The sequence below is a fragment of the Pygoscelis adeliae genome, unplaced genomic scaffold (genome assembly GCF_000699105.1).
Source record: "Pygoscelis adeliae isolate BGI_AS28 unplaced genomic scaffold, ASM69910v1 Scaffold167, whole genome shotgun sequence".
Taxonomy (NCBI): domain Eukaryota; kingdom Metazoa; phylum Chordata; class Aves; order Sphenisciformes; family Spheniscidae; genus Pygoscelis; species Pygoscelis adeliae.
The window spans coordinates 2,264,608-2,288,008 of record NW_008825428.1 but is presented as its reverse complement, the minus strand read 5'-3'; the positions used below and the strand labels follow the sequence as shown (position 1 = coordinate 2,288,008).

The window sequence follows — 23,401 nt, the reverse complement described above, 5'->3', positions numbered from 1 at the left end:
GGACCGCGGCGATCCCCAGGCCCCGAGAGGCGGCGGGGAGGCCGGTGGGCTCTTGTTTTAACGCGCCTGCAGTGCCCGAGCACGGATCTCGCTGACCCGGGGGGGGCTGCGAGAGGTTTTGTGAGCCTCCGCGGTACTTTAAATGAGTTACTTGAATACGTGTTCTTGTAGTTTTCCGTTTTCTGACAGATGCTGCTTGTAGCGTTAGGCTTTGACACAAGCATGCCGTGTCAAACCCTAAAGCTGGGTTTTCGCCCAGCCCACGCTCTTGAGATAAATGCTGTTTATTAAAGCTTGGCATTAACATATTAAAATGTCTAAAAATAGTTTCTTTGATCTCTGGATATGAAATTGATGTGGAAAGTGAGTTATGGTTTATTAATAGCTGCAGCTGCTGCCAGGTTTTAGAAGTCTCCCAGGATGCTCAGGTAGCTGAACATACATACATAGCCTATTACCGTGCAAAATAACTGGTATGATAATAAATACTAAAAGTTGGTCTGGTGTGTGTGCCTGCCTTCTGTGAGGAGCTGCCTACCCTGGCTGGCTGGTTGCTAGAGGGGCCTGCCTTTACGGAAGCACTCAAATGGGAGCAAGGTACAGATGTTCGCTCCACGGGGCTGTGAGCCATCAGGTGAGGACTGCCCAAACCCAGCCGTACGTGTCCGATTCGGTTCCCACTGGAGGCAGTGACAGGTGCAACAAACTCGGTGAGAGCAGTGATGGACAAAAGGAAAACACTCGCCTTTGAGAGCTTCCCCGAGAGGGATTTGTGCGCGCCGGCCGTGCAGCTCACGTTGCACGTGTGCTGCACCGTTGAGCTGAATGTGGTCAACAGACATGGCTGAGATAATGGTTTCCTGCAGCCTGGTCAAAAATCTTCATCTAGGAGGATGCTTCAGGTTGGGGAAAAGGAAATTTTTGGGAAACTGGGATTTCTGGGATAGTAGTCCTATCCCAGAAGCTGCTAGTATGTTTTCATATTTAGATTGCTGTATCAGCTAGCTATCTTTTTTTTTTAAAACAACTGACAAAGCATCAAGTATGAAAATGTTACTTAATTTCACAGCTATTCCAATTCAGCTGTAACCAGAAAACTTGGCAAAGGCAGCCTGTTATATTTCAACTGACAAGTTTTCCAGCCCTCAGAGTGGGAAAACATAGAGCTATTTCAGTTTGCAAGACTTCTATTATCACAATTACATATGGACAACAAATGTTCATGTACGGTTTGTTAATGAATGAAAAGAAACAATTTAAATGCAAGAAAAAGAAGAGAAATTTAATGAAAGTAGCATCACTCAGGAAAGCATAAGCCTGAAGGTGAAATGAAAGGCCTGATTATGGTTGATCACAAAGAGAGTTAAAGAGCACTCATTTAATTAATCTGGAGAAAAAATTAGTGTAATTCAGTTCAAAAAGTTTTCTGCTATCTGTATATGTGTTTCTGCACTCTTGAAATATGAATTAAAATTAACAGTGCTACAATTACCCATGCTAAATTTGTTATTTTTCATAATTAAGATTCTGAGGACAAACCATAACAACTACTAACCTTTAAAATCACTGCTTATGTGCTGATCATACACAGTGAATGATGGATTTTCTGTTCTGTGAACGCTTGTTAGGAGTTCTTACAAACTATTCCCTTCCTTTGAATTTATCACGTTTTCCAGCTAATATCTATGAATCAGCCAGAACCAAATTCAAAATAACACAATCCCCATTTCTCCAAAAGAAACCAAACTAAGATTCTTGCTCCCTTCTCTTTCTCTCCCATCATAGGAGAAAAAAATACACACTGCAAAATAACTCCTTATATTATTAGGCAAAGAGGTTTTTAATTTTGGAGTGCAGTTTTCAACTTTACATAAGTATTATATTCTTTTTGAAATGCAAAACTTAAATGTTTTTGTCATGCTTAGCAAATAAGTTTCCGTAGTAATTGGAAACTACTCTTGTATCTCCATCTGTTAAGTCCACAAATGTATCATTTTTTTAATTTTTCAAAGGTTATTGACTCTTCTATCTTGTTCTTCCTCAAAAAACAGACCAAATACATTCAGCATTTCTAATAATACAGCAGTGATATATGGCCTGAGAAGGAAAACTTTTGGTGGCATTTTAGTTAGACGACTCCTATGGTGTTGCTAAATGACACATTTTCGGGAGACCCAGCTACGTTTTGGTTTTCTCCTGTTTTTTTTTTAGAATTATACTGAAAACTTCTCTTGTGGCAAAGTTGTGACTGCTCTTCTGACGATGCGCTATGGAGGTGGTACCTGACACGACAGCACCTTTCTTCATGCACACATTGGAAGTAGGTTATGTGATTACAGATACCTAGAGAAAGTTACACCTGGATTAGGTGAGATTTAGGCCTGAACATACGGTTGCGCTGAGGGCTGGTAGCTTGACTGGCTACAGGTTTGGGACAATGTCCCACTGCCTGGTAGGTTCCATCAGACTTCTCTGGCAGCTGCCTGCTTTGCAAAAACAGCAGCTCCTCTGGATCTGCTGTCTGAATCCTCCTGTCCATTAACTCTGCCTTTCGCTGCAATCTAGAAGCTTATTTGCGCCCTTCATGTGTCTCAGGACCATTCAGATCCCTGTGACAGAACTGCAGTGCTCTGACTCAAAAGTCCCTGTTAAGACAAGCATGCACTCAAATAGGCTGAATTTCTTTGAATTTTGTTTCTGACACTCTAGCCCTGCCCTTACACATTCCTCTTTTATTCCACAGAAGGAGGATATATGTGAAGAAGCATGGAGTACCTCAAGTACTCTTCTATAGGGTTTTTTTTTGTTTGTCTCTCATTTCCTAGGTGAAAGTCCCGAGCATGGATTATCATGACCTTGCTGTATAGATGTCAATAAACAATCTGAGCTGATTACAAATATTTTAGATGCTCTTATTAATGAGAAGTGATACAAGTTTGAAAGACATGCTAAATATATAACCATCTGTCAAGATGCTTATATTTTTGGCTTACTGCTTATGAAGTTTTCACATCTTCTACCTTTTGTCAATTTTGATAAAAGCAAACTAAGTTGAGTTTGGGGAAAACCCAGGTTTCAGACCCCCTCCCCACTTTCTTGCTGCTTGCCAGCAGACTCTCTTAACTTTGTTGGCAAGCAAGATCTCTCCCCAAGTGTAGCATATGTATAAGTTGTCACTCGGAGAGTAATGTTTGCTATTTGCCAGGATACGGAGTATGCAATTTGGTAGACCACCCTGAAATCACTCTCAAAACTTAAGGGAAAAGTAAAAAGACATTGCTAATGAGCTGCCGTCTTTTTCTCTAATAGAATGAATTTTTCAGGAACTAATTACTAGATTTGGAGAGAAAGATAAATAAATAAGGCAATATGTCTTTATATCTTAACATCTGGTTCTCCTCTGTCTTTCAGAGAAGTACGGCTCGCTGACAGGATAATTTTTATAGTAAGAGAAGGGGATTCATTTTTAGGCAAGTCTCACCTTCCAAATATTTTTCCAAATAGGAATTTCTACTTGAGTTAAACTTTTCCTCCTATACTTGCTTACACACCAAGAACATACTAAATACAAATGCAGCTGCTGGTATATGCTGCAGTTCTCAATTTCTATAATTTATTTAATCAATAATATGAATTTATGGCTTCCTCACTGATCAAATGACGTTTGTTGCAATGTCAGGCTTTGTTCTGTGAACAAAGTCCTATTGATGGAACCCCTGCGCTGGAAGACCTAAACAGGGTTAGCTGCGGCAGCTTGTTAGTAAACCAGCCCATTAATAGACTGCAATAAACTGTTAGATTTTTATATTGTAGCATTCTGTATAGGGGGCATAAGCATTTCAGAATTGCTACAGGAGTTTTAACTTCAGCATGTAACTCTTTATACTATATAATTTTGGAACTGCTTATTAATAAAGATGATAAGAAATGCAACTTATTACTAGCCTTTGATTAAAACCAAATAGGATGGTATCATGGTAATTTTGGTGCAGATGGAAGCCTGTTGCAAATCCAGTATTTTCAAACTCGGGTGCCAGAATTCAGGACATCAAAATCTGTGTTTAGGTGCTTACGTTTTTACAGATTCATAAACACCGCATGCCAGAAACTCGTGCGTGATGACCATCTCTGACAGAATCCAGCCAATACTAAGGTATTTCTATGATTTTCATGTCCTAATGGAAACCTTTTCTCTTCTCTATTCTTAGATTTTGATAGCTTGTATATTACCTCACGTTTCTATAGCATCTGTTCCTTGAAAACTAGAATCAAGGGCTGGATTTAAGTTTTCTTCCTTCCTGTCCAAGTCTGACACTATTTTGAGTATCACATTCTCAGTCTTCCAGACTCAAAATTTCTGCAGTTTACTAACTCTCTAAATCCAGAACTTCCTAAATCCAGCTTCTCACCTTGATGAACAGCAGTTAGAGTTTTCTCTGAGAGCTGTCTTTTATTTGCACTTTATTCTGACTGGGGTCACAAATGAGTATATAAACATATATTTTGCATATATAAACATATATAAACATAGACTCTTTAAACAGTCTTCTGTTCCATTTTTAACCTGACAGCTGTTTTCCATCTCATCTAAAATTTTTATGAACGTATGGTGGTTTTCCTAATTTTGACTGTTTTCTTGTTTTATTCATACTGACAGTTCTAGTTATAGGCAAATATTACCTTCCCAGTGCCCTGATTAGCTCGTCATTTCTTTGATATCAGTATATTCTCCAGCTAGATTTGTTCTTTCTGTATGTTATTTGCTGATGCTTATCTCTGTTTGGTTTTTTTTAATGTTTGTATCTATGTCGTTGACCAGTTCTCTACTTTTGAAACTCCTTGTTCCATTCATACCTGCCCTTGCTTCCAAATTCCCTGTTTTATGCAAGCTAGTACAATTGACAGGACAAAGACAAGTGCTAGAAAACCAGAAGATATTGCACATGATCTTTTCTTCTATCTCCATCAAGAATTGGAAATGCCAGATAATCTTGCGAAGTTGTCCTTTGGAATGTAAACTGAGACATAAAGTCTCAGACTGCAAGTCTTCTGGCAACCCTAGTGTTTTCTTCCAAAATATGAATTACCTTCTTTGCCCACCCATACTAGTCATGATCACAGCTATCCCCTAATTAGAAGTGAGAAATTAATTTTCTGCTTTGAGTATAAAACTGCACTTTCTTGGCATGCTGCTTCTGTACTCAGCACCTGCCTACATACTTCATAGCTTTCTATTTCTTCTGTTACCTTCCCCTTATTTTTCAAGGCTATTTTTAATATCTAAGAAGATTATTTTCTATTTCCATCCCTACTGATTTGGCATGATTTTCCTGTCATGATGCAGTAGCTTTTCACATTACTTCCATGAACCTTCCCAAAGTCCCAAAATCTGTTGCAGTGTATCAACTTGCAAAAACTCCAACTGGACAGTAACACTACCTGTAATCACTACCTCAGACACATTCTGAAGAAAGAAACCTTTACTCTTCCATCACACACAGATAATGTTGAATACATGTATCGCTTCGTATCTGGGCAACTGGTTTGCTCTTTGTAGTCTTTTTTTTTCCTTCTGCTGATACAAATTCCTTTTATGCTTGTCTCCTTATAACCTCAGTGGAGTTTCTCTCCAAGTTTCTTCTTGTTCCTTTCAAATTTTTCTTTGTTTATGATAAGCTTTAGACTTCTTCTATAGAGAATTTTCCTATTTTTATGTATAATTTCCCATCATTTATTTTAGCTGTATCTTTAGATTTCATTATTATTGTGTGATAATACTTAAATCTTCATATAAGAGCTGCTATACAGAATCATTTTCTTATGTCTTTATATGGGATTTAGCATGGAAGGTTTTAAGTAAACATGCTAAATCCATTCTGTGATAAGAGGTGAATTACCCTTTCAGCTAACCTGGGGATTGGGGTAAAAAAAATAAAAAGTAAAATATTTCAGGATTCTTAGATATACTGCTTTAGCTAGCAAAATTAAACTAAGATAAGAAAAACAAAACCTGCTACAATCACCCTGTTTTTGTCCTGTATCTCACCTCAGCACAATGAGATCCCTTTGACCTACTTGCCTTTCAAGTTTGCCAATATTCCCATTTCCCCAAATACCCATTAGCACCAAAGGCATTTTCCTTCCTTAGTAATAACTGCTCCATTCCTAGGACATAGCACCAAGAGAACTGTGAAACAGGAGGCATGAAGCCTTCATTTTGTAACATCCTGAGTGTTAGCTTGGCAGCAAGGCAGAGGGGGCTCAGGTGCCACTATCATATTATGTGTGACTTCTTTTCATCTCTTCCGACTAAGCTCTGGCTGTTTCCTAAACTCATTGAACTAATTACAGAAGAGCAGCTAAGAGCCACGCTGCTTTAACTTATCAATAATGAAAAGTGAGCTGGAGCTGTCAGGAAATACATTTGACATCCCAACTTCGAAGAACAGGAACTCTGTGCTCCCTCTGTAGATATGAGGGGAAATATAATCATTAGTAAACCTAATTTATTTCATAAGCATAGTTGGCAGTGTGATTCCTTTTCAAGATTTCCTGGCACTTTCCCATTATGAGATTCTGCTTTTAGTTGTCTACATCAGACAAACATGATTTGTTCAGGCTGAAATAACCCAAGCTGAGCATTTGCTTCTACTAAGATTATTTTTTATCTTTCAGGTTGTATCCATATTTTTTTACGCTATTGTAACTTTAAAACCATTATAAATAGAAGCATATTCACATTAGGAAGGCATCGACTCAGACAGCAAAGACAGTATATGGTAAATGAGGAATTCTAGCACGGAGCCACAGCAGCTTTGTGCTATAGAAAACAGAGGATTAGGTAAAGAAGGCAAAGAGCGGGATGTGATCTTTGAAGCAGGAATCATTAAGGAATTCAAAGGTGGATGGGCTATAGATTGTGGAAAGAGAAGACAGACATTAGTTAGATATTTCCAATCTGTATTTCTCAGAATACAATAGAATATTATTAGGGTTCAAAGTACTGAAGAAAAATTGTCTTTTGAGGCCAGCCTTTACAGCAGCCTAGGGAGATAAAGAAATTAAATAACAGATGTACTTTATTTTTTTCAGAACTGAGGAAGCAAAAGGGAACTGAAATGTGATATTCTTCATTTACAGGAAAGTAAACTAAAAACCTCCCTATTAATTCTACAAAAATTCAGCGGGTTCTATAGAGACAGTAACAAGGAGAACTCCAAATCTCTCCACTGGTATGTATGCCCTCTGGGGTGAGCATTTTTCCTCAGAAGATGAATGTCTTACACACGCAAAATAAGAAACAGGCCAAAAATAATAAGAATTTTATGGGCTTTGGGAAAACTGGCTACTCTTGTTAGTACAACTTTTTAGGATAAAATGTTTCCATGCAAGGAATCTGTTAAATTGACTTTAACGTTTTTTTAAAGGATTAGAGAAAAGAGGATTCTTGTTGGGGAGGTATTATATGGGTCATTTTTTTTTGTGCATTTTGTGTTAGAAAATTCTTCAAGATTTTGAACAGTGCTTCAGCTGATCTGCAGTATGAGAACCTGAAATTAGCTAGTACAGTGGAATCAATATCGAGCAATATTTTGTCTCTGAAAGAAATTCAGTCTGACAGAGAAGAGTAAGAGCAGTGTAAGGAAACCGAGACTCTGGCTAAAAAGCTGGGTATAGAAATTCCCTGTAAAGCAGTACAAATTAGTTGATGTCACCAGAGCAAGAAAACCATAGTGACAGAATAAAATGTTATCCAGGTTCCAGAATACTTTATTATCACCACCTTAGGTCACTAAGCTTCACAAGCTATATCCATCAAGTTTGACAGCAGTATATATACTCACAGCTGAAGCTAGAAGGTGCAGTGCTTTAATGTACTAACGATTTACATTAAGACACCTGGGTTCAAAGTCAGTTTATGACAAGAACAAAATGGGTTTGTTGGTCTCAGCCTGCTCTCTAGTGGACAATTGCACATAAACCCAGTCCTGAGAAGAATCCCAAGAATTAGATTTGTTGGCCAAGACATATGGTGAAATTAATATTCTCTGAACATTATTAAAAATAAAACTGAACTGGATATCTGTGCTTTCTGTGCTATTCTGAAACACTGTAAGATGAGACATTTCCATCAGCATCTCTTAAATGCTGTATTCGGTATTCTCGTTACCAGGATTTGAAAGGATACAACAGAAGGGGAAACAGTACAATGGAAGGCAGCAAAGGTAATTAGATGCTTCCATGTTAGGGGAAAATGAAGATAAGATGATATACTGCCATAACAGGCATATATAATGTTTATGACTAGATAAAATATTTGTCTTTATTTACCCTTTTTCATAATACAAGACACTGAGAAACAAAAAAATTGGCACACATAATAATGATAAAAGGAAATATCCTCTTGATACATAATTAACCTGTAAACTCATGTCTGAAAGACATCTTAGAGACAAGAGCTAAATAGGACTTAAAAAAAGATTACGCTTTTATATGAATAATAAGAATAGCAAGAGTTATGTCAGTATTAAAATGTATGAGGGATATAAACTCTCATGATTCAGGATATAAAACAAACATAAATTGCCTAGAGCATGGGAAGAAACTACACCCACAGATGTTTTATTTCATTAGTGTATCCCATACAATGGTTACATTCACTTCAGCAGGCAGGCAGTAGAATGCTGGAGTCTTAGATTTGTGTAGTCTGTGGTATTTCCTATGCTTCCAAGATAAATTCCTTAGTGACTCGTTTGCAGAAATAGCTGCAAAAAAATTGTCTGGAACTCTGACCCCATTTCAGGTTATTCCCCTTTACATTGCTTAACCTTTTACTAGTCAGGAGAATAATACTCATTGATATCCAAGCATTTAAAATTACAATCACATGCCAACTACAGAGGCAAAGTAAAAATTTTATTGAGTTAAAGTCTCTTTTCAAAACTTTTTTTTAAATATTAAAAAATAATGTTAGTTATCACTAACTTATAATTGACCATTACATATTTTTATATATTATATATTAACATATAGATACACTATATTAACACCCACAGTTTTTTACAGTCTTGTGCTTTGTCCTAGTCTAAGCTGACCATTCCATTGTTTTTCATCATGTCGTCTACCTTACTTATTTGCAGGAATGTTTGAACACTTCTATGTTTTACAAGCTGTCGTGGTTTAACCTCGGTTGGTTTCTAAGCAACACGCAATCCAAATCTCACTCCCCCTCTTGCGTGTGGGATGGGGGAGAGAATTGGAAAAGCACGTGAGAAAACTTGTGGGTACTATATTAACACCCACAGTTTTTTACAGTCTTGTGCTTTGTCCTAGTCTAAGCTGACCATTCCATTGTTTTTCATCATGTCGTCTACCTTACTTATTTGCAGGAATGTTTGAACACTTCTATGTTTTACAAGCCTACATTTCAAGTTCAAGATACCTTTAAAATTCAATTCTAATCCAAATAAATTTCACCTTATGGAGTGGCTAGTGTTTACCATGTTTAGAATGCCACATTTCTAGATTTGGCATAATTAAAAAAAAAAAGCAGTCTTTTTTTCAGTCTCTTAATGTCAGAGCAGCCTCTGACATTATTCTGATTCCAAATTTAGAGAATCATAATTTTTTGTAAGAAAACAGTTTTACTCTCAATTTTGCAAAGAAGTGCAACTCCAGATATACTTTAAAGTGCAATTTATCAAACATTAATTTCCACTGCTCTCTCAGTTACTAATTATACTACTAGTTTATCGAAGCTTTTCTTTCTATGGTGCTTTCATAATTACCACTTCTGATTATTTTATTTCCAATCTTCTGATAGTTGATGGTTTACTTAAAGGTTGAGCCAGTAAATGCTAGTGTGAAAATGTAAGTTACCATTTACGGGAAAACATTTTTTCTAGACTTTGTAGATAAAAAGTGAATTTTAACTACTTTTTAAAAGTGAACTAAGTGAATCTGAAAAGCCTCTAAAATCACAAGGCAAATAAAGTCAAATCTTAATTTATTGGGGAAGGGAGCTGGACTCATAATTTCTGCTTATGTGAAGATGATTGTATGCTTCCATGAGTAAATTCTTACTCCAAAACTATGTATTTATGGAATAGCTTGACAAGTATAATTTCTTTCAAGATAAAAAATAATTAGAAATGTTAAATAGGAACTAAATTTGTCAAGCATAATGCAGAGGAATGCAACAGCTAAGACTCGTACAACTTCAAAAGAATTTGAATTATGCATTTAAATTCAGACTTGTGGCATGGACTAAGATAATTACCAGAAAAATAGCAGCTCTTGGAGTCAATAACAGACATTGGATTGAGTTTGTCAATTTTTCTGAGCTGACAAATGAAAGATGATGGCTGCTGAAATGAGCTGCAGATTATATGAGAACTACTATGGTCTGTAAGAGCTAATGCTTTTATTCTCAAAGCCTGAAGCTGTAAGAAATCCTAATAAAGCTATTTATATTTAGCTGTAGTGCATCAGGTACCCAGTGAAGAAAGGTTTCTTGATGGAGGTAGTCTTCTGTTTCCACTTGGCATCAAACACAACTTTCTAAAAATGTTTTTCTGCTCTATTCTCCGGTTAATTCAACAGCAGTAAGACCAAGAAAACCCTGTCAGAAGTACTGACTGCTTGCACAGAATTTCTGTTGTACTCATGACCACCCGCTGGCAAATACTAATGCACAGAATAAAAATAAGATAGCTGTAACTCAAAATGGATAGTGCTGGAAATGGGATATAGCAAGTGCACTGGCGAAGGAGAAATCCCACCCATAATAGCAGTGCCTCACTGCTAGAGGACAAATAAATAAAACAGTATTTATGCTATGCAAGATCTTAATCTTTATTTGTGATCTTACAAAAGAGCTTAAAATCCTTTACTTTCTGCAGAGCAGAGATCTGTGCATACTAAAGGAGGAACATACTATAACCATGACTATATATTCCAGGGATATAAACCACTGAATGACAGCTCAGTATCAGCCAATGCTGATCAAAGCCTCAGGAGTCTTACCTTCCCGACTTCTGTGGGAGCCCACTGTGACAAGCTTTTCTCTTTGATCCCAAATTTAGAATATGTCAGAATGGGTTAATCCTACATGTTTATTTTCACATTTGACAACTTTTTTTTTAATTAAAGTGGTAGGCAGGACCCAAGCTTTCAATTTTCTCACTGGTTTCCATCACTTGGAAACTGCCATGGCATGGAGAAAAGTTCTAACTTTTGGATTTCAGCTTTTCCTCAGCACTTCTTCAAAAGGTTTCTGAACTGGGCTGCAGAGAAACATGAGTAGTGAAGAACCTTAGAACAGAAGTCTGAAAAAGTACCATAGAAAGGAAGTGAGAAGAATCCCAGTCTGTTATTATTTTTACACCTCATTATTTTGAAAAGTCATTGATTTTGAATGCCGTAATTGAACTGTCTTAGCCACGATACAGATCTCCCAGCCCAGACGGTCAGTTCCCCTGTACCCAAAGGTATTGTACATTTCAGACAAGCAGACCATCACAATGGACCTTCCTATGAGCCTGACTGGTGGCCGAGTTACCCGAGGCATGCAGGGTCCCTCATGTGAGGTTGATGAGAGGAGAGCCCTACACCTTCCTTCTGCACAGTCTTGTAATCATTCACTGCGGTTGTCACAACTGACTTCTGCATAGAGGCCTCTGTACTGAGCCATTCCCTTTGGTTCTGCTGACCCTGTGTGTGCAAGACTCATGTAGCAGCTGGGTCACGGAACAGATACTGTGAAGAGTTGTCCCTGTTGCTTTAGCAGGGAAGCTCGAGGCACATGCTACTACTATCTATAGCCTTACTGTGCAGAGCATCACTCTGATTACCATTGTCATTCCAGATATGATGTCAGAGAAATCCAGTCACCCCCCACCGCCGTGGTCCCAAAATGTCAGTAAGAGTGCCACAAAAATACAAATAGGGACAACTGTTTACCGAAACCGATAGTGGTATGAGGGAGAGAAGCACAGGGCAGCTGCATGAATTAATTATCCATAGGAGTTGGGGAAAAAGCAAGGGCAGGTAAGAACACAGAAGGTCCTAGAACAGCACATGCACATATCCCCGTGTATCTCCCCACACTTTTATTTCTTTGCTCTCTACAGACCCTGCTCTGAGGAAGGGAACCCTGCCAGGAATCTCCTTCAACAACATCTAGACTAGATCGTGGTCAAGGAACAGCTAGGGGCTTACACCCAGGCACTTCTTCCCTACAGTTTTGTTTTAATTAAAAATAAAGTAACAAAGTTAAGAAAGAGGAAGTTTGTTAAAAAGGAAGCGAAGGGCAGCTCAGAGTCTCAACTCTGTACAGGCACCAACGAACCTATTTAAGAATATTGTAGTAGAAATACATACTTTCTCTTAAGAAAGACTTCAGAAAGGGCAGAAGGAAGCTGGTGTAGCTAACCAGCAGGGTAAGTGAGGTTGTCAGAAGCAAAAATGCATCTTTGAAAATGCTGAAGTCATGTTCAAATGACACAAGAAGAAAGAGTTATAAACTCTGGCAGGTTAAATGTGAAAACGTAATAAGGCAGACCAAAAAGCATCTGAATAATAACTAACAAAGGAATCAAAACTAATAATCCTTTTCTCTACAAAACACATCAGGAACAGGAAGTTTGCCAGAATCTGTAAGGCCAGTTGGTTTTCAGGGCATAAAAGAGTACTCAGAGAAGACAAGGTCGTTGCAGAGAAGCTACGTGAACTCTTTGTGTTGGTGTTAGCTGTGGAAGGAACTGGGAAGATGCCAAAACCAGAACCCTTCTTGGTGGGGGACCCATCTGAAGATCAGTCTGAAATTGAAATTACCGTAGAAGAGATTATGGAATAAATAGCTAAAGTGAAAATCACCAGCACGGTATAGTATTCACTCCAAACTTCTAAAGGAACTCAAGGATAAAAGAGCTGGATTACTCACAGCAGGGTGTAACCTATTGCTTAAAATTGCCTTGCTTCTGGAAGGCAGCAGATGTGACATCAATTCTTTAAAAAAGTTCCAGAGAAAATCTGGGGAATGGTAGGAATGTAAGTCTGATGTGTACTGGGCAAATTACTAGAAACCATGATAAGGAACAGAATTAGGGGACACCTGGATAGATCTGATTTATTTGGGAAGAGTTAGCAGTCAGTTGAGGAAAATACTGCTTTATGATTCTGATAAAAGTTTTTCAAAGGAGCCAAAAAGGATATGGATAATACAGGGGTGATGATGTCAATACAGTCTACTTTGCTAAAGTGGAATGTCTACAAGGATGGTGAAACTGAAGGTAGAAAAAAGACCAGTGAGGAAGTGCAAGGCAGGACTCGGAGGGGGTTTAGAGGGAAGACATTATGGGAGGGCATCCTAAGTGTGTTCAGCCTGGCCTGACATTAGCCTTGGGGCAAGACCAAGGAAAAGTAGTTGGAAAGAGTCTGCTCGTATTCCCAGACAGAGGAAGAGGCCCGGAAAAGCAAAGACTGGTAAAATGAGACACTATTCACGATGTTATTCTTTTCAGTGCATTCAGATGTAGCTCAGTAAATATGATTTTGCCAATACTACTAAAAGGCCAGAGACTCCATAGTGACCTGACAGTGCAGGGTCTCAGGAGCTGCCTGGGCTTGTCTTGACTTGAGCTGATTTTGTTTTTTTTCAGTGTATGACAATCCTCTACTGGTCAAGTGGGTATTGCCGAACTGGGTTGAGCTTGGTCTGTGGATACTTTATGCGGTAAAAGTCTAACTACCCCATTGTAACAGTGGGTCTTCACATTGGAAGGGGCTGTGGGAAGCTGTGGAGCGAATTTCAGACTTTAGCAATGAGAAGGATGCATACTGTAGTAAGAAAACCCAAGCAGACCCCAATCAGAGAGGAAAGAAACTCCTGCCGTGAACATCAAATTCTTTCCAGCAAAGGACACAGGAGGCCAATGACTCATAACACCTCCATTCCTGATGCAATCTTTTTAAGGAAGATGGAAGTTATTGACCTTAGGACCCAGAGGGACTGCTGCAGTCCCAGAGACTGGTGAAGTCCCTAAACACACAGTACAAACTGTCTCATCTTTGAAGGGAGTGAAAGAGAATGTGCCAGGAAGGATACCCCCTGGTCCAAGATTATGTAGAGGCAGATGTCAACTCTGTCACTTCACTATTTGGCCCCACAGTTACAACTATATCTAGTGTGGTTCAGGAGGTTATGGGCTTGCATGGTCCAAGAGATCAATTGTTGTGATGGACAATCACCAGGGGCCAGAATACCTCAAGAAGCAATGGTAGGGCACGTCAGCCAGTGGTAAAAGCATTAAGTCACATGAATGGCTGGAGAACCAGTCCTCTAAGCTAGAGTCTGAGGCTGACTACCAATTTGTGAAGTTGGCTGTAGCGGTCAAGTTTATGGGACCATGCTTTGCATATGGAACGCAACTGTGTTCTCTTTGCATGGAGAGTCACAAACTCAGGCTTTGTTCTTCTTATTTCATGCAGCCAAAAGAGAAGATGCTCTTAGTTTTCTGTTTCTCTGTTGTCATTATTTAAAATCTGTATCAATTAATAAAGCACAAAAAAATGAAGGAAAAAAAAAGTGTTGCTAACAAAAGTCTATATTGCCTTTAACGTGCCCACAAAATTTTCAGTTAAGTCAAAAGAACAGCAATATGGCAAAAGTCTCAAATCAGACTTCTTTTCATCATGAATCCCTGTGGAATTCATAGGGGTTTCAGTGGCAAGGAATTTTAAAGGAATTCCAGTTCTAAATATATAACAGCCTAATAGGTTGGAACAGTAATTCTTCTTCCATCAAATTTAATGGGTACTTTTTAGATTTAATGTGTTTGTGACATTTTTGCAGACTTGTATTTCCTTTGTTGTCTTCACATTGCTACAGAGTCACACCCCAGGGTACTTTATGAAATTGTAACTGATATAAAAACTTGATTGGCAGATTTTTGTGTGTAAAATACATGTTTCATGACATTTTAAAGTATTTCTTGATGGAATCTACTTTGTTCTCTATTAGGCTGTAGTTCCTCTCTGTTATGTGAAAACGTATTTTTGCATTGGGTACAGTACCACATAGATTGCTTTATGTACTGTCAGTAAAATGTTAAATACAGCTTATGGCATTATAATAGCTATCTAAAAATACAAGAGGAACATTTCTATTTTGGTAAACTGCCCGGACCTTCCATGCAAATAGAATTTTTAATATTTTGGTGTGAAGATTACCAAAATGGAAATCATGCATAACAAACTAGCTTAATTTCTTTGACGAAATGGCAATAAAAGCAGACAAGAGTAAAGAAGTATACATTATTCACTTGGATTCCAAGGAAGCTTTTAATCCAGTACCAAATACCTTATTAATTAATAGGGTAAGAAGGTAAGGAAGTAATACTCAACGGGATAACAAACTGGCTTGCTTACAAAGTCAAGGAATGACCATAAATGTAAAAGGAAGATGACAAATGCCGCACCACAGAGCTTAGCATTAGATCCTCATTTTCGTCATACTGATGAACTGGAAAACTGACAGAGCTTCAAGGCGTGCAATTTGATGTGTCAGGAATACAGGTAACAGCTGGTCATGAACAGAAAGGAGGAAAATATAGTTCAAACTGAATGGAAAAAAAGTGGATATGCATATGCATAGAAGTGAAGATTTAAAATGTATAAAAGGAAGCATAAGGAAGTTAAAAAAATAACAGAGATTATGCCCTAAATTATGGGCTGCACTGAGCATGTCAAAGACCTGGCAGTGTTCAATACAAAGTTTAAAACATCAGGTAATTAGATAAATTATTATATTAAATTATGTTCAAACCATTTGGTAAGAATGTAAAATACCGTATAAATACAATTAGCCATTCAATATCTGGCAGCAGCTAGAAAAGACAAAAATTATATGCAGTAGATGGAGAATGCTAAATCCAGACTCACAGTACAAAGGAGCGTGAAAAGAATTGAAAACTAGAATATTAGTTTGAATCTGTCCCAGGAAGACAAAGATTAACAGTTCTTTCCATCAGTTTACTTGTTTGGCTGTCTTTGTGCAGTGAACTGGTAATTATGCCAGCAGACACACTAGTGACTGGCAAAATTGCAAAATGAATTTTCCTTTCTCTGAGAATCTTCCAGTTATTCTCAGAAAATCAGAAGGAGGTATACAGGTAGAGGACAGTACTTGTTGGAAGACTGCTGTGATACTTCTGGGAATAAAGAGGGATTTAGTGCACCGTATTTCAAAAGTGCATATATTAAGCACTAAGTGATGTTCTTCATTGCTATACTCTCTAACTAGTGCAGTATATGCTAAATTCATCACTGCTGTATATATCCTTGCACTTTGAGTGTTGCAGTGTGAGTTCCCCCCTCGCCCCGAAGGTGCATACTTAAGAACAGTGAGTGGAAGCAGTGCTATTGCTACCAAATCCTCGATTTACATTAGTCACATGGAGGTCTAGTCTCCCACCGGCCTTTGCAGTTTCCAAATGCAGCCTTTAGGAGAATCAGTTAGACAACATTAAGACAACAAGTGTAAGTCACATTTCACTACATCTGACCATACTCATTAGCATCAAGATGGCTTATTCTTTTGACAACGGCAGCTCACAAATAAACATGCGGCTGAAGCTGAAGCAAAGAAATAAGTGATGCTACTTGAAGAGCTCACAGAGGCACTAAGTCTACTCTGACTGAAAGTACAAAATGGTAAGTGGCCAACTCAGTCCGTAATTAGGGACTGTTTGTGGATTCTTACATCTTTGCATCTGGGACTAATGCTTGCTCTCGAGTAGTTGTCTTTGTTGAACTGTGCTAGACGGTGATCTTGCTTTGTTATTCATACTTCAGTTACCTAGATTACAGCAAAGCAGCATGAAACCTGCAGCTCTCCGGAAGCTGTAACCTGTTACTCATCTTCTGAGAATCGGAGTCTATTCTGGACACATAAAACTCATTCCCCACTCTCCATATTGCTTTTTCATAGATTTTAAGTCTGAAGATCTGAGATCTCAGTATTCTGCAGCCTCAAGCCAAGCTAACTGAAAGCTAGAGGATGAAGAACGTGAGGTTATGGCTTGACAGAGTTGCTTCTTTGTCAGCCTCTATCAGGACAACATCTACCTGTACGACAGACAAAATTCTGGAGGGACTGAGGGTAGGGGGAAGAAGAAAATACAGAATCAATTCTTGCAGAAAGAAAAGACTATCACACAGGGTCACTACCTTCTGTTTAATGTGCAAGACCAGCTAAACCTTGCTCAACAAAGCAAAACCAAAAGATGCCTATGTTTCCCTAGTATTCTTAGGGCAGAGGTTAAACGAGGATAGTCATCACACCTCATTATTGGAAAGAATTAAAATAGTAAGATAGTAAGTGCAGCATAAGAAAATTAATAGAACAGAACAGAACAGAATAGAATAGTCTTTTTTCACAGTTAGTTCTAGCCTTCACTACCTAGAGCAACACAGCTGCCTTCCTACTGAAGTCAGGTGCCTGTGGAGAAAATAGGACTGAAAGCAGTGATTGTGTGGGATCTTTTCTGAGGGTTTTTTGTGCTGGGCATCAAGGTACTGAGAAGAAAATAAACCACCTCCTTGCCCCATCTGAATCCTCACAGCAAGGGGATGAACTAATCTCTGCCGTGCTGGCCTGTTCTGTGTTGGTCTTTGTAGATCCTCTACGTTATTAAATCTTTCTAAGTCAGTATGGAGAGTGTTCATGGTTTTCTTTTACGATTGTCTTGAATTAGCCTATGGCTGTTCTTGCTTAATTCTTAACGTAGCTCAGATATTTTTATTGTCTTACTGGGTGACGGTAATATAAAGGCGCTGCCAAACTCTCTGATGAATCTTAGATCTATACTTCATATCTAATATTTTCATAAAGAATTTTTCCTCAAAGACATTCAGATATCCACCTTTGGTAGATTTCCAGATTTTGTATCCACACATTAAGATGCAAATTATCCCTACTCTCCCTCCTTAAAGCAATCTCCTAATGCTTCTTTTCATAATATTGTAAGTTTCTAACTTTTGAATGCTTAGTTTTGCAATACTAATGACCATTTTTGGTAGAATATGCAAAATAGAGCAATCTGCTGCTAGCATGACTGGTATCAGCGGTATTATTCCTATCTTTTTGAGTACAATGATGAATACAAATAGGCCCAATGCATTTGAGAATAGTTTCTTGGGATCCCGTTCTGGATGATTTTCCATTTAATTGTTTCTTTTACAAAGCTTTCAAGACATCCAGAATTTTTTTATAAGTCTTTCTAATAGGTTGGAAGAAATAGAATAATGTTTTTAATAGGCATGTAGTGAAGGAAGCTATGAAAATGAAATGAGGGTAGAAGCACAAACGGAAGCAATCTCACTACTGTAAAAAGAGGATTTACTGAGAGTTCCTTGCTTTATGTTATTATATGGAGAAGAATTAATGTATCAAAGGTACTTACTGGTGGCTAATTTATAACTAAATAGTAATCGGCTATGGTCTATATGGTGGTCTTAAAAATTCTATTTTATATTCTCTACTTTTATGAACAATTTGTTTCAACCCCTCAAATTATAATTGACAAAAATGATGTTTCATCCATGATGTTTGCAATAAAAATAGTATGGCTTCAGGCATCAACTGACAATGTTACTTGCTGAGCACAGGGAAATCATTAATCTTGAGAGACAATCAACTGCTAAATCAATTATAAAAATATAGGCGCTTTCAGTTAGCTTTAATTGTTCATTACCACAAGAAACTCAAACACTTGGTGTAGCTGCCTAAGGCACCAGCTAAGCAAACCTATGATGAAGTTCCAATAGTTTGCATGAAAGTGAAGCGAAAATATTTGAGTAAATCTTATCCAGGAACAAATTAGTACAGCATGGGTTGCTGTACCTATCATAGCTACACCCAACCTCTATTAGCCTCCTCCATTTCTTCATTCCACTGAAATTTGAAGCACTGAAATGTAGTTGTAGGTCCTAGTCATAGCATTTATGTTTGCTTAATAACATAATTTATGTTATGTCATAGCATCTAGTTTTCCATAGAGCTGCCTCACTTTATTCTTGTGGTCCACCTCCCTCCCCTAGGAAAAAAAAACAAACAAACCAACCAAAAAACAAGCCAGAAATGCAAAGGAAGAAAGAATTAGCTGATGTGGATGGGGCATTACCAAGTCCCTGTGAAGTCCATGGGCCGTACCTCAGCCTGTTGTACAAGAAATTCTAGTTGCAAGCATTAGTGAAGGAATTTTTCCAAGTATACTGCAAATCACAATATTCCCTTTAGATTATCACTGACAGAATTTTAAAATATTTACATTATTTATCAGCTCTTGCATCTCCTCATCTAAATGTAAGCTGTAATCAATAAATCATCAATACCTCACTTCTTCATTCTGCGGGATCTAAATTATGCAGCTTTCCATTGTTTATATATATATAAATGTGTATGTGTGTGTATGTATATATATGTACTGCCCAGCCTCTCCAAACCCATCAGAAATAAACTTACTTCTAATCAATAAAGGTGTACCTATCATTTGGGAGCTGTGACTACTTCTATATACTGAGTAATGAATTTAAATAGCATAGGATAAAATGGCAGAAGTTGCTTATGCATTCCAACTCTGCAACCTTACAACTTTGAAGATGAACAGAACGAGGTCCAATGCTTAGGCAATGATTTTATTTTATTGTGAATTGTGCACTTGTCATCTCTTCATGTGTCATGAGAATTGAGAATGCTCAAGATCTCAACAGAGGATAGGACAGAGTAGAGTAAAGTAGAGTAGAGTAGAGTAGAGTAGAATAGAGTAGGTATAAGTTAAATCTTTCTCAGTTTCTGCAGTGGTTTTAAAAGGATAGAATTGTGGGATGCATTACTACCACAAAGTATCTTCCCCTTCCTGCTTTTGTAAGCTTTGAAGTGATTAATAAGGAATGGTAAAACTTAATAAAAACAGAGTCTTTGTTTTTCAGTAAAATGCTTCCTTCAGGAAAGGTGAGATGGTTAACGAAGCAAGAGTAAATGTTGAAGATACAGCCTGGCATACTTTCTGTAGTGGAGTTCACGAGGGGCTTGTAGTAGGCCTCAGGCTGGCTTTTTGCATACAGCTATACTTCACCCACAGACTTGAATGGAAGTTCAGTTTACTTAGGAATTAATTAACTTTCTTTCAAACCACAGGGAAAAAAACCTTTAAAACTTCTTACTATTACCCAAACTTATTTTAAAGGTGTCTTTTGATCAGAAAAACTAACCCATTAATCTGAATGACAAGTATTACTGTTCTCAAAACTAAACCACTTAAAGAGTCTGGAAGTTCTTACAGAAAAGTTTAAAACTATTATACCTCAAATTAAAATTTGAAAGTATTGTATATTGAGTTGCCTTTTTTTTTTCTCCCATCATTTTTAATTACTAGTACATTTGCATGAAAATAGGATCTTTATTTCTTGAAAGCTCATCTGCGCCTGCTGCTTATTCTTCATTGAAGATGTCACATGCGAAGGGTTAGATCTTCAGGTGAGGTAGAAGCAAGAGCAGATGTGCTTGGAGGAAAGAAAGTTTTTTATGCAAATATTATTTTTAATAAAAAAGAAGAGGATAAAAAGTGAAAATACATGCTCTGAAAGCAAAATTTCAATATCTCTTCCAGGAGATAGACATGTATTACAAAAGTAATTTTGAACTTTAAAACTGAATATAGAACATGAAAATACAATATGAAACCCTAAAGATTCACTAGATCACTGTTTACTCAAAAAAGCCCCCTAATTTGATACTCATGCTCTTACTGTACAATAAGGAAACACAAGGCCCAGGCAGTCAGGTTCATTTAAGCCCATTTAAGACTTTTCCTATACAAAAGTTTCTAATTTTTGATGGTCCTTTCCAAAACAAATGGCTGATTTCTATCTGAAGAGAGGCATTCATATTGTAAAATCAACCAGTCAAATGCTTATGCCTTAGTGTGAAGAAACCATGAGCAGCCAATACTGAACGAACATGAACTATGAACTACCTAGTGGCTCCTCCATGTGCAGATCCAGTTGAAACACAGCGGTGCAACACTTTGAGGCAGTTTGCACTGCCATGTGTCTGTGCCTTCAAAGAGAACGGAAGGTATTTAACACCATATTTAATAGATGACCCCTGCTTCTATTTCTCGATAATGCAGCTTGATTCCAGCTACCAACAAAATTGAGTACATGAAAATAGTAATGAGAGCCTGGGCTGTATTAGAAGTACGAGAAAAGCCATCAAAGACTCACACACTAAAATAAAACTGTTCTGCTTTAAAAGAGCTATTGTGCTCTACCAAATGTTATTGAAGATTAACTGGTCTTCAGATAGCTCTGCCCAGGTAGGTAATAAATACAGCAGTTACGTTTGACAGTCATTGCAACTGCCTGCAGCCTATCTGGGAAGCATCCTGAACTTCATCACACTCCAGGCACCTGACTGGTGATGAGAGTAAATCAGCTGTTATTCATCAGATATTCCAAAACTGTACACAAAATCTGGCTGTGTAAATAATGTTTTGGAATGACAAAATGGCACTAATAATTTCCATGGTCAGATCCTCAGTCCATGTAGGGTAAACTAGAGGCAGTGCTGCCTCTCTGCTGAAAGGGGGCACCACTTGATTTGGGAAGGGAAGGGAAGGGAAGGGAAGGGAAGGGAAGGGAAGGGAAGGGGAGGGCATGGGAAGGGAAGGGAAGGGAAGGGAAGGGAAGGGAAGGGAAGGGAAGGGAAGGGAAGGGAAGGGAAGGGAAGGGGGGGGTTGGGTTTATAACATGAGTCCTACTAAGAAAAATACAGCTCTGCAAAGCTCCATAAGTGGTATTTGACCTCATTTCTTCTGGTACAGAAAATGCCACAGAGGCAGAGGCAAGGCTCAGCAAGTATTTTACCTGCAGCCAGGAAAAATTGACAGCGGACTCAGATACTCAGATTAAACTCTGCAACATAAATGAATTGCTACTAATAAAAACAAAGCACAGAGTCCCTTTTACATTGTTTTATCCTGTTTAAAAGACAAACATTTGCACACTGCAAGCCTCAAATGGATAAAAGCTACCATGAGAACTTATAAGCCATCTGCTAGCTTCCTAATGAAGCCAGTAACTATTATTGTTTACAGTTGAACACGGGGGGTCATGTGTATTTGCTGTAATGAAAGAATCAATGCATCACTGCAGATGCTAAAAGAGAACTTTTTTTTCCAGACGGCTAATTATAAATACAATAAAATAGCAAATTAAAAAAAATCTGTTCATCTCCATAGAGAAATAGTGCTTGGCACACCAAACACAAAATGCAGCACTGTTCTGTTTTCTAGTAGTCTCCACTTGACAGACCCGGCTTACAGAAACAGAATCACAAAAAGTTACTCTTCAATACTTAACGAATAGCTGATCACCAAGGAATGCTTAGTCCCTAATTCTCTAATCTTTACAGACCTCCTACATTATTTAATTGTATTGTTTATCTGAATGTAATGATGAAGTGTGCATTAGCAGATCTCTCTCTTGCTGTTTCACCCTGTTTCTCTTGCTTGAAGAAGACACCATGACATATGAAAACTTGGCTCAGTTGAGCTATTAAAAATGTCCTGAAGTTTCTTGGATTTTTCAAATGTTTGTTGAAGAGAAACTGATACGCTGAGCTGAAACTGATACAATCGATTTCTGGCTTACTATTTCATCACTCAAACAAAAATACACTTACGAAAATACACAAGAACTTACACAGTAATATTCATTCCCAACATTTAGCAAAAACAAAGAATGATAAATAATTGGGCCTTTGTACCTGATGGAATTCTTAAATTCACTGAAAACAAGCCACTCATTCTGAAATCTTGTTAATGGCCTTTATTTGCTGTATAAAAGTATCTTAATTTCAGGAAATTTCCTAAAGCCTGTGAGTCAAAAGAGCATACTTGCTTTGCTGAGTCGAAACACTGGAAATGACTCCTCGTTGTCCTCTCATACCATCAGGTCCATGGCGCAGCCTTCTTGCAGCTCGTACTCTCCTCGTTCCACCTGCAGCATAAGCAGAGGTACATTTCTATCACAGGACTAAAATGCAGCACAACATTGTAGCTAGCTGGGCTGAAGTAAACAGGAAAGCTGTATTACTGTTGGTACCAAATCAGTAAACCCATAGGAAAGAAAGGGAACAAACAATATTCCTGTTCTACAGTAATAAAAACTTGTAGCAGGTTGTACTCAAGGCAGAAAGAAAGCAAGCTGTCAGCAGGAGAGTACCGCTTCTTTTTTTAATTTTGTCTTCGTATCGTGGTGATGGCCAGGGAGAGGTAACACCAGGCAGACCAGAGTGGGCAGCGTTCATTAGTGAGGTCAGAGAGCCCAGAAGAGC

General features: G+C 38.0%; 1 protein-coding gene across 1 annotated transcript in view; it reads right to left on the bottom strand.

Moving 5' to 3' along the window:
- Nucleotides 1-23,401, bottom strand: part of DCTD (dCMP deaminase) — a 79,899-nt gene that overhangs the window by 20,760 nt on the left and 35,738 nt on the right. Inside the window, exon 2 of the mRNA XM_009330726.1 lies at nucleotides 22,962-23,064. Coding sequence (XP_009329001.1) covers nucleotides 22,962-23,064 — 103 coding nt within the window. The remainder of the gene's footprint in view (nucleotides 1-22,961; nucleotides 23,065-23,401) is intronic.